Source organism: Mesitornis unicolor, unplaced genomic scaffold, assembly GCF_000695765.1.
Source record: "Mesitornis unicolor isolate BGI_N332 unplaced genomic scaffold, ASM69576v1 scaffold3396, whole genome shotgun sequence".
In the NCBI taxonomy this organism is placed as follows: domain Eukaryota; kingdom Metazoa; phylum Chordata; class Aves; order Mesitornithiformes; family Mesitornithidae; genus Mesitornis; species Mesitornis unicolor.
In genome coordinates, this window is record NW_010192818.1 from 1 (window position 1) to 10,928 (window position 10,928).

General features: G+C 50.5%; 1 protein-coding gene across 1 annotated transcript; it reads left to right on the plus strand.

Moving 5' to 3' along the window:
* Positions 1–1,449: 1,449 nt before the first annotated feature.
* Positions 1,450–7,685, plus strand: LOC104542795 (AN1-type zinc finger protein 5-like). The gene is made up of 5 exons (XM_010187224.1): positions 1,450–1,607; positions 3,061–3,154; positions 3,881–3,999; positions 5,611–5,721; positions 7,349–7,685. Exons 1-5 carry the CDS (start codon positions 1,457–1,459, stop codon positions 7,495–7,497), a joined length of 624 nt encoding a protein of 207 aa, XP_010185526.1. The 5' UTR covers positions 1,450–1,456; the 3' UTR covers positions 7,498–7,685.
* Positions 7,686–10,928: the final 3,243 nt, after the last annotated feature.

Here is a 10,928-nt window from a genome sequence, read left to right on the forward strand (position 1 = left end):
CCACTGTGCTGCTGGCTGGAGCTGCTTCCTAGGTGAGAGCTGAGCTCATCCAGAGTCACAGCAGTCATTACCTTCTCTCTACAGGGACCCTCAAAATCTGAACCAACTCCTGAAAATCTGTGTGGCAGTGGTTACTATCAGGTTTCAGCCTGCCAGAGAGTTGGGTGCAGAGGAGGCTTCCTTGGCTGATGGTGCCGTTGGTTTGGGTTGTGAAGGACTCCTGGTCTGGTAATGGGAACACTGGTCTGAGCCCTGCAAGGGGAGCCCTGAGTGCAGAACAGAGGTTCGTATCACCCAGCTGAGGACAAGGAGGAGTAAACCAGAGCTGATCCACTTCCATCCCACCGGAGTGCTCCTGGGAGGGTAATTATTTCATGTTCCCATTGTTTTATTCCCTCAGTGGAGCAAGTTTTGTAGGAGTATGGGAGAAAGCAGCAGTTAGCTGTGAAGTGGTGGATACTTTGTGCGTCCCACAAAGGGGATTGCTGCTGGGGACTCCCAGTAGCAATGCTGCGTCTTTGTTCCCGAGCTGGCACCGCATGCACTGCCACAGTCCCACAAATGTCCTCTCCACTGGCTGCAGACACGTTGTTCACACACAGCTGAAGTGGTGTTTGCTGTTGCTGGGAGTTATTGTTTATCGTTCCCCTTTGGAGGGGTGCAGTGCAGTTTGGGCAGGTAAATGCTATACCATGTGTGGCTGGAAGGGGCTGGCTCCTGGGTTTGGAGGCAGCTGCGTGTGATCCAGAGAGAAATTAAGATTAATTTTGAAAGTAGGTTTCACTGTGTCTGCTGTCCCCCCGGAAAGAGATCTTATCCTTATTTCCAGCCTAACTATGCTAACGCTCCCCTTATTCACCAGCACATGTCAGGAAATACAGGAGTATGACAAAACTGCAAGCCAGTGGGTTCTTTTTGCATTACTTACATCACCTTCCTGAGAACAGAAAAAGTAAAACAAGCTTTAAATTGAAACAAATGCTGTTAAGCACAAAATTAGCTAATTAAGCTGGACACTGGCCGTTTGAGTGGCATTCTTTGTTTCAATGTTTGTAGGAGTCATTAGTTGTGCTGCGATGGCACTTCTTGTTACCACTGGAGAGTGGATTGTTCAGGTCTTACGTGTATATCTTTCACCTGGAGTTTAGGGAGGCTCATAGAGTGAGGAGGGAGTACTGGGAGCTGGTTCCTGTCAGCATTTCAGCCTGGCTCTGGGCAGCTGAGCCCTGGATGGCTCAAGGCCCTAGGACCTGCATCCTGTGGCTGCTTACAAGCCCTGCGTATCCCTTTCTCAAGAGACTTGGACTGCGCTGTTGTGCATGTGGAGGAGCCAGACTCTCTCGGGATCCTTTGTGCTCCTTCCTGATCAGCTGCAGTGTACAATGACCGAGCGCTCCGGCCCTAACAGCTCTCATTTTAATTCCTGTTTGTAGCTCAGCGTCGTGGAGGAGAGAGGATGGCTCAGGAGACAAACCAAACCCAGGTGCCTCTGTTGTGTACCACAGGCTGTGGATTTTATGGCAGCCCCCGCACCAACGGAATGTGCTCTGTTTGCTATAAGGAGTTTCTACAGAGACAGCAGAGCAGTGACCGGATAAGCCCCCCAGGTAGAGGATTTTTGTCTGGGAAATCTATTTTAAATGGGTGCCTGGATGCAAAATATGTTAAGCAGCTGATTTAGAGCATGGTACTGCCCACCAGCAGTTTTACCCCCTCTTAGAAAACTGCCGTCTTCCCCTTTCCACATAGACCTAAGCCTCTAAATCAAAGACCTGAGCCTTTGAGTGCTTCTGTTCCCCGTAAGGGGTCAGTTTTTTCTTCCTGATCTCAGCTGTTCGTGAAGCCCCATCCCAGTGAGCACCTTGCAGTAAACTGTGAAACTTCACTTGTACGAAGAGTGGCATGAATTTTTAGCTTTGACCTGCTCCCCGAGTTACCTGCTGACTGCTGGGTACCGTGATAGATCCCTGAAGTGAAGTTTTATTTGGGAAGAATTTGACCTTTTGGATTTGCATAATTTTCTTATCTTAACAGGGTTGACAATCAAAAGGAATGAAATAAAAGGTTTGTTTCTGACAGCTAAACTTAGCTGACATATCACCGAGCTGGGAGGCAGCTAGGTGCACAGAAGGGATGTTCTTTCCATCATTAGCAGGATTTTCTTTCGCTGAGAGCTTGTGCAGATGCCCCATGTACAAATTTTGCAGTACCGGTGAGAAATACCTTCTAAAGATCTTCTGCAGTTTTGTTCCTGAGTATGATAATAGCTTTCCTTGAATTACCCACCCAAAGTATATATTAGGAACATAGCTCTTCCTGACAAAGGGTTTTTCTAAAGACCCTGATTTAGATCCTCTATTGACGTAAACCGAGATGTTTCTGTGAAGCCAGTTCCTTTCAGCAGATGAGGATCTGGTTCTTAGACCTTGGAGAAGTTGCAAAGTAATGTTGGGTTCAAGGTTTGTTGATAACTGCAGCACTTTCATTTATGCTGATAGGAGAATATTGGTGCTGGTTGGGAGTTTGCTTTGCGGTGCTGAGGAGGGGAATCAAAGGACGATGGAGGTTGCATGGGTGACTGAAGTGAGATTTTGCCAGCTGTTAAAAACCACACAGTAATGGAAGGCATTGAGCACATAACTCCTGTGCATAAACCCTCATCCCTTGAAAGGGAGCTCGCAGATCCTGAGAAGCTGAAGAGGTCTCCATAAACAAGGCCTGCAGTTCTCAGGAATATGAGCAGCTCATTTCAGAGGGATAATCAGAGGGATGATCCTGATAAAAAGAGCCATTCCTGACCTAATGTAGGAATAGCTGCACTGGGTCACATTGAGGGCTGTCCAGCCCTGAGCTGTTGTCCCCACAAATGCACAAATTTGAAGGTGAGCATGTAAGAATAGGAGCTCTGGGAGTGGTCTCAGCTGGGGTGCACCTTTCCAGCTCCTTGCAGGGAGCAGGGGGTTAAAGCCTGCTCATCCTGCTTTCTCCTTGGCAGTCAAGCACCCAAGGAACTTGCTGACATTTTTAAGGGTTTACCAAGACTGTGATCTTGTCTTGTAGCACCCAGTGGTCCCAACAGCAGCCCCATGGCTTCAGATTCAATTGCAGGGCAGCGTGCAGAGGGAGACTCTACACCTGAGGATGCAAAAGCCAGGTAAGGGCATATTCTGTGGGGCAGGGGATCCACAGCCATGCTAAAAAACAGCCCTGGGACACAAGAGTAGGCTCTCATCCTTCACGTGGCCAAGGGGATCTGTAAAGCAGGCTGGATCACTTTTCATTGTGATCTTGGTTTATCTGGAAGATTGAAATGTCCCCGATGATGATGATGACTGATGCATAGACTCAGGTACTAGAGGGTCAGTAGTAAATTAAACCCTGTTAAACTAAGTGGCTTCCTGGTTCTCTTGAAGCCAGTGCACCTCGTTTGTTACTAGCTGTGTTTACATGTTGGGTTTCTACTTAGTCCTAAGTGAAAGGATCTGGTGATGATCTGGCCTGGAAGCTGTGACAGCAGGATTAGGGACCTCGGTCATGTTTGGTAGAAATGGAGATACTACTGCATTGAGCTCTGCCGTGGCATTACAGTCCTGACTCTCAACTGTTTCCCTGTCCCTGGATGCTTGGATGGGCTGTTGCCTTGGCTTTGAGATATAATTGGATGGAAAAGGAAAGTGAGATCATCACAGATTCATTCCATTTGTGTCTATAAAGAACTTTGATCTCAAATCTCAAGAAGAATTGGCCTGCCGTACTCCTGAGCTACCTCTGAGTGTAATGCGATTAACTTTATGGGATGAAGATCTCTCCCACTTAACTGTTGATCAAAAGAAAATACTTGTTTGCTCATGGTTGGTTTGTTTGTTGCAAATGCTCCAAGTGCACAGACTCCTGTGACCCATCAGATGACGGCCATGAGCATATCCAGAGAAGAAAACAGCAGTGAGACAGAAGAATTCAACAAGAAAGAAGAAGCCTCATCAGCATCTTCCTCACCAGGTAGACTGATTAGTTTGGCCTTTGAACGAGTCTGAATGACACCAACTTTGCAAGTTGGTTTGAGCAGTGAGTACAATACCGGCCATAACTCCAGGGGACATTTGTTACCTCCCAGAGGAAAGGTCCACCTAGCAGAAGAGCTATGGAGAAAACTGTCTTTTTCTGAAATGGGGAGGAGAGAAAATGCTGTGCCTGAGGGCAGGCTGATAGAGATTGCTTTGTGGGCTGAGGGCTGAGTAGCTGCCAGCCCTCAACTCGCTGGCAGGAGGATAATCTTCCATGACGCCTATCCTAGTGAATGGCAGAAAGCCCGGAGCATCCCACAGCCTTCTGCAACGGCTGTTGTTGGCTGCTGTTCCTTGCCATCTCTTGAGGGAGGAAAGGAGATGGATCCAGTGTAGTCTTGGGAGAGAGGAGATGTGTTTGTGACAGTGCCCAGGGGCAGTGCTGGCCTGGTTGTCATCATCCCGTGTGATGGGAGGCATACCTGCCCCTCGGAGGGCAGCATTAACGCTGTCGCTTTGTTTGCAACGTGGGTACCTTGAAGTGATAGAGGAGCACGGGTATTGTTGATGAGTTACAGGGCGAGCTGTTGTGTTGCAACGGAGCCAAGTGGCACCGCATTGGAGACACCCTTCTTTAGTTCACCTGACAGTTTGCTTGCATCAAAAGCTAAGAAAAAAACCCCAAGAATTGTTGGTTGCTAAAAAAAACCCAGGCTCTAGTCACTGCACATGACTGTGCATTTTGGATTTGGTAATCCCTTGCCTGCAGGCCCAGGAGACGATTTACAGCAGGCAGGTGAGAGACTATTTGGTGAGGGGAAGGCTCTTCCAAGCCTCCCTTTTTCTTCTGATTGTGCAATTCTTAGAAAGTTGTTTAGGGTCAGCTCCATAAAGCTGTCTCTGCTTCTGACTGTTTGTCTCCTTAACCTGATTTTCAGAGCGGTATGCACTGCAGGTGTGTATCTGCTAGCAGCTGGAGCTCCTCCCTCCTGTTGACTTCTCTAACCTGCTTAGGTACTGTAGGAAATCCTGCTAAGCGTCAATGACCTTTAACAATCTGGCTTTCAGAGCTTAGTTTTCCTTTTGGTAGATTAGAGACTGTGATGAGTATCTGTGTAAAGCATTCTGAGACCTACATATGAGGAACACTTACATAAGAGTCAGCAAAAATAATCAGTAGTACTTACAAGGGGTTAAGGTTTTTTTTTCCCTGCAAAGATTAACTCTAGACTCAGCTGTGCAGTTGAGTTACTGTACATTAGCTGCACTGTAGTGACTATCCAGAGGCAAGCACCATGTAATTCTACTATTACCTTTTCTCAGCAGGAGCTAAACAATATCGCCTTGCCTTATGTATGCCTTAGCTAAACTGTAATATCTCCTTGGTGTTTCTGAGCCTTGGATTTAAGAAATTTGACATAGAGAAAAAAACATGAGGCTGTGTGAGGTGTAGATCTCACAAATCTCACAGTTTGGGGTATGTCAGCTAGGGCAGCGTGCATACAGAGGTGTCTGGCACAGACCCAGAATCAGTAGGGCCTCAAGCAGCTCCTGTAATAAAACAAATGTGATGCTTGGTGTAACAAAACTCTTGCCTCTGTTTCAGGTACCCTGCTTGAAATATCCCAGAACACAGCTGAGGGCAAGACAGCTTCAGAAAAACCGAAACAGAAGAAGAATCGCTGCTTCACTTGCCGGAAGAAGATAGGGTTAACTGGTAAGACCTTGGCTGTGGGGAAAACTTGTCTGTGGCCTAAGTAGTCCGGTTTCATAGCCCTGTGAGCAGATGTGCTCACACTGTGGTACTGCCTGGGTCAGCGGTTGCAGGTACACCTCCAAAAAGTACTTTAGATCTGCAAGATGTGGTGCTGCAGGGGAGGTGGGAGGGAAGCTCCAATCTGCAAACAGTGCTGTGCGAGGCAGTAGCCTGGGGAATCTGCTGCTCCCTGCCAGGTCTCTGCTGGCCCCTGGATGCAGGATTGCGGAACTGGATGGAGCTGTGCCTCTTGGGTTATTTCTGCTGCTTGGCAAAAGCTACTTGTAGAAGCAAAAGCAGTGCTCTCTGTGGATCTAATTCTGCTCCAAGTCAGCAATAAAGCTTTCATAGTAGTGACATGAACTGAGTTAGTCTCAAACTGAGCAGGATAGCTCCCAGCATTCAGCCTGTAAAGCTGAAGAGGCAGAGGTGCTGAGGTGGTGTCAGGTGATTGGTATCAATGGGAAAACCACCTGAAAAGGCAATTCATGAAGCAGTTAACTTGGCTGTGGTTTGTTAATAAAACCATGGTTCCCCTAAATTGACTCTGGCATTTAGTTGTTTCCCTGGAAAAAGTTAACTCTGGAGCTGTGCAGGTCACGCTGAGGGGGAGCACTTGCCTCTTTAGCCTCCTTGGAGCATTCAGCAGCCAGCGCCTGCGCACACGCTGCTGTTTTCATCAATGTAAGCTGCTTTGGCAGAGTCTGGCCCAGGAGGTTTGCCCAGTGCCTGGCACTGTGGATCCCAAGCTTTCCTGGAGATAACATAAATCTGGGTTTATAAACCTGGGACTAAGCAGGGTACTCTGTGCCCGGTCTTCAAAGCTGCAGGATAAAAGGAGTTTTCTCAAATAGGAGTAAACTGGCAACTCATAGCAAGGGGTTTGTGGTCTTTACAGCCTGTGGTTGGAAAGGTGTGAAAGAGCATGACTCACTGCTGCCAGTGTGACGGGTGGATCTGCTGTCCTGCCACAAACCCTCGTCTGCTCCATGCCTCAGTTTCCCAGTGTGCTTTGATAACAGTAGAACTTCTAAGCAGTGTTGTCTCCAAGTAGAATGACTAAATTAGGAATTTTTGAAGCCTAAATAGCTCAAAAGTGATCCTAGCAAGGTGAAGGTTTTGCTGCTTGCTGGCTTACTGCTGCTCAGTCCAGATGCTGCTGTGTGACGCCTGAAGAGTCAGGCTAGCTCAGAGGGCTCGGCTCCAGCTCAGGCTGCCTCCTCACTGCCTGGGGATCCTGGTCTGGATTAGCAATCTGGCACTCTGTATCCCTGGCATGTCCCTTGTCCCCTGGGAGCATGGGGAGCAGCTGCTCTGGGAGCATTTCCCACCACCGTGACAGCTGGGGCTGCCCAGAGCACGCTTGCTTTCATGGGAGCAGCTAAACCAGGCGAAAGCAAAGAGCCAGCCATGGTCTCCTCCACACTGAGACTCTTTTGCCTGTCGCAGACAGCAGGCCCTCCCTCGTCTGTCCCTCTGTCTGCATTAGTGTTGGTTCCTGGCCTGGCCGGAAAGAGCGGGGGCCCTGCCGCCTTCTGCTCTAGCCAGACAGGGACTAATGTGGCTTTGTCTCTCTTCTTCCCTTCAGGCTTCGACTGCCGCTGCGGTAACCTGTTCTGTGCCATCCACCGGTACTCTGACATGCATGCCTGCCCCTACGACTACAAGGCAGAAGCTGCCGAGAAGATCCGCAAGGAGAACCCTGTCGTTATCGCTGAGAAGATCCAGAAGTTGTGAAGGGGGCTGAGCAGCTCGAACTGCAGCCAGGTGGCCTGGTGCTCCTCCCCTTCCTCCCAGCCTTCCTCCTCTTCCTCTCGGCCCCATCAGTGGTGCTGTGGGGACTCCAACAGCACACACAAACCAGCACCTGGACATGGAGACATCTCACACCTCTTTGACAGACAATTGACCTTCCTCCTCTCCCTTCCTGCTCGCTCAGCTGATCCGTTCTCCATCAGCTTCCCAACAGAGAAGGGCCTGACCTGCCCCGCTGCTCCAGCGCTGACACCTTTGGACTTGTCTTCCACTAGGGCAGTTTGCATGGTGCGGGCAGCCGGGCTCTGCTGGGCAGCCTTTCCCTTCAGCTGGCAGCTCCGAGGCCTGCAAACCACTTGGGATTCGCCACTGGAGCCCATGAGCTGCCGCTGGACTTCATTCCCTCTGTCCCACTGTCTCTTTGTGGCAGATACAAAACTGGGAGCTGGGGAACCCCGGCAGCAAGGCTGCCCTCAGCTCCCTGAGAGGTGTTTTGTCTCGGATGCAGAAAAAATGACTCTGTAGTTTTAATACCCCCACTTTCCTTTGAGGCGCTGTTGTTGAAGCACCAAGCTGGTTAAGCAGCAGAGTACCAGGACAGTAAAGTTATTTTGTGGCTTGAAGCGATGTCAATGGGCTCCAGCTGCAGATCAGGACCTTCAGGAAAGCCCTGCTTACTGCCTCATGCCTCTTGCTGCAGGGAAGTAGCTGACCTGCTGGGCTCGCAGGGATGTGGCTGGGCTGTGGCCCACCTTGCACCAGCCACCATGCTTCAGCGCCCCCCAAATAACCCCTGGCTGCTTCCCAAGCGACGTTTGTTGTAAAATGGTGCTGCCTGTGCCTCTCCTCTCCCCTCTGCTCTCTGCCTTTGGCCTTACACAATTCTTTCTCATCAGGGTTGTGCACAAAGCTCAGATAGCCAAACCTCCACTTCCTTTCCTGTCCCTGCATGCAGGCAGGTGGTGGGGACCCTTCCTCCCTTGTGGGCTTTGATACTTGGCGAGAGCTTTTTCTCCTGTATGAGCACATTGGCTTGGGAGGCCCACTCAGATGCCTTGCCTGCCCTTGCTGCTTGTCCCTGTGGGACGAGGGGCAGGACCAGATCCCCAAGAGACACTCCAAAAGCTGGACTGAGGGATCTGGGGCACAGGGAAAGGCAAAGGGAAGGCTGCAGGGCACATTAAAAGGCACAAGGAGGGTCTTGGGGTGCCCAGAAGTGCAGGTGGGGGCTTTCATGGAGAGGCACTTGGCTCACAGAAAAATTGAGTTCTCAGGGGTGCAGGGGAAGGCAAAAGGAGAGCTTTGGGGTACAGTGAGCACCCAAAAAATCACCTGGAAGGCTGTGGGGTACAGGGAAAACCAAAGGCTGAGCTCTGCAGCACTTCAGAAGAAACACATGGAGGTCTCTGGGGCTGTTGCAAAGGAAAACGGGGGGCTTGGTATGAAGCAGAGGCAGGCGGCAGCTCCTGGGGTGTACACAAAGCCACCTCTGCCCTGCGTGGGGTCTGTGCCTGCCTGGGGCTCCCCTCACTGGGAACACCAGAAGCGGAGCTGCAGTCACGGTTTCACAAGCAGAGAAACCCAGACAGGTCCTGGGGAAAAAGCAGCAGCCTCTGCCCTGCTTCTGGGCACCCCACGCTTTGGAAGCGTTTCCCTCTGCTTGTACAAGGGCATCAGAGAGGGGAGCTGCAGGGGCCGAAGGAGCAACTGGGAGAAATATACAGTAACTCCTTCTCAGTTTCAGTTTCCTCCTGCCTTTATGGCAATTCTGCCCTGGCGATTGTGGGGGATTGTTGCAAAGGTTCCATTTTTAATATCTGATTTCAGCCAAAGCATTGTGCACCCTGTGGCAGCTGCCGTCGTATGGTGTTGCTGGGAGGATTCAATCCAAAAACGATGCAGATCCCCTGCTGGCATAGAGCGGAGGTGAGGCTGGCTCTTGTTGGCCTTTTCCTCCCAGTTTTTGCTTCCGGGCAATATCTGCATCATGGCTACAGCACGCGAGTGGTGGCACGTTTTAGTGCCGGGGTGCGCCCAGGCTGTCAGTGTAGTGCCGGTGGTGCATGGTGAGGGTTTTGGTTGAGAACAAGCCGTCACTCTTGAGGGAAAGCCATTAGAAATTGCAACCGCCCCCTGCCTTGTGTTCGCAGGAAGGTTGTGAGCCCCTGGGGAGGGGAAGCAGCTCCCATGGGTGCGAGGGGAGGGCAGCCGCCTGCTTCTCCACCACCTCCCTTTTCCCTTTGATTTCCTTTCTCTTCATTAAGTGTAAGCATTAATACAGTTTGCTTGGATGCTGTGAATGGTTTGTTACAGACATGGATGTGTCACATGCTGGCACCACCTCCGCTCTGGGCTCTTCTGGAATGGCTGTGGGGCCCCGTGCCTCAGTTTCCCCACCACTAATCATGATTACAATCATAGAATTGTTATGGTTGGAAAACACCTTTAAGATCATCAAGTCCGACTGTTATCCGACCCTACCATCCCTGCTTTTAAACTTTGTCCCTGGGAAACATATCCAGATGACTTTTAAATACATCCAAGGATGGTGACTCCACCACTTCCCTGGGCAGCCTGTGCCAGCCTTTGATAACCCTTTAAGAGTAGATATTTTTCCCTAATATCTAACATAAATCTCCCTTGGCATAACTTGGCACCATTTCTTCTGGTCCTGTCGGTTGTAACTCATGAGAAGAGACCCACACCCACCTTGCTATGCCCTCCTTCCAGGGAGTTGTAGAGGGTGAGAAGGTATCCCCTCAGCCTCCTTTTCTTCAGACTAAACAACGCCAAATCCCTCAGCTGCTCCTCACAAGACTTATTCTCAAGATCCTTCACCAGCTTTTTTGCCCTTCTTTGGATCCTCTCCATCCTCTCAATGTTTTTCTTATACTGCGGTGTCCAAAATTGAACACAATACTCGAGGTGCGGCCTCACCAGTGCCAAGCACAGTAGGACACTCACTCTTCTGGTCCTAATGGCCGCGCTATTCCTGATGCAGGCCAGGATGCTGTTTGCCTTCTTGACCACCTGGGCACACTGCTGGCTCGTGTTCAACCAACACCCCTAGGTCCTTTTCCTCCAGGCTGCTCTTCAGCCATTCATCCCCAAGCCTGTAGTGTTGCATGGGGTTGTTGTGACCCAAGTGCAGGACCTGGCACTTGGCCTTGTTCCTTGAACCTCATGCAATTGTCTGTCCAGATTCCTCGGCAGAGCCTCAGGGCTTTGTCTCAGGGCCATATCCAGCACCTCGTAACCTGGAGTAGAACCGAGTTTGAGCCCAGGCCTAGGACCCCTGCCCCGGGTCCATTTTAGGGGAAGCCGGGCTGTGTTTGTCATCTGGATTTGGGGGGGGGCGTGTCCTGACTACGCGTGTCCTCCGTGGGTGTGTTTTTTCTACCTCCCGCCCCGCC

Excerpts from the sequence above, each read along its gene's own strand:
- LOC104542795 (XM_010187224.1), top strand. The coding sequence starts at position 1,457 with ATGGCTCAGGAGACAAACCAAACCCAGGTGCCTCTGTTGTGTACCACA. Across the intron at positions 4,000-5,610 it reads ATCAGCATCTTCCTCACCAG|GTACCCTGCTTGAAATATCC; the intron begins GTAGACTGATTA and ends CCTCTGTTTCAG. Across the intron at positions 5,722-7,348 it reads GAAGAAGATAGGGTTAACTG|GCTTCGACTGCCGCTGCGGT; the intron begins GTAAGACCTTGG and ends TCTTCCCTTCAG.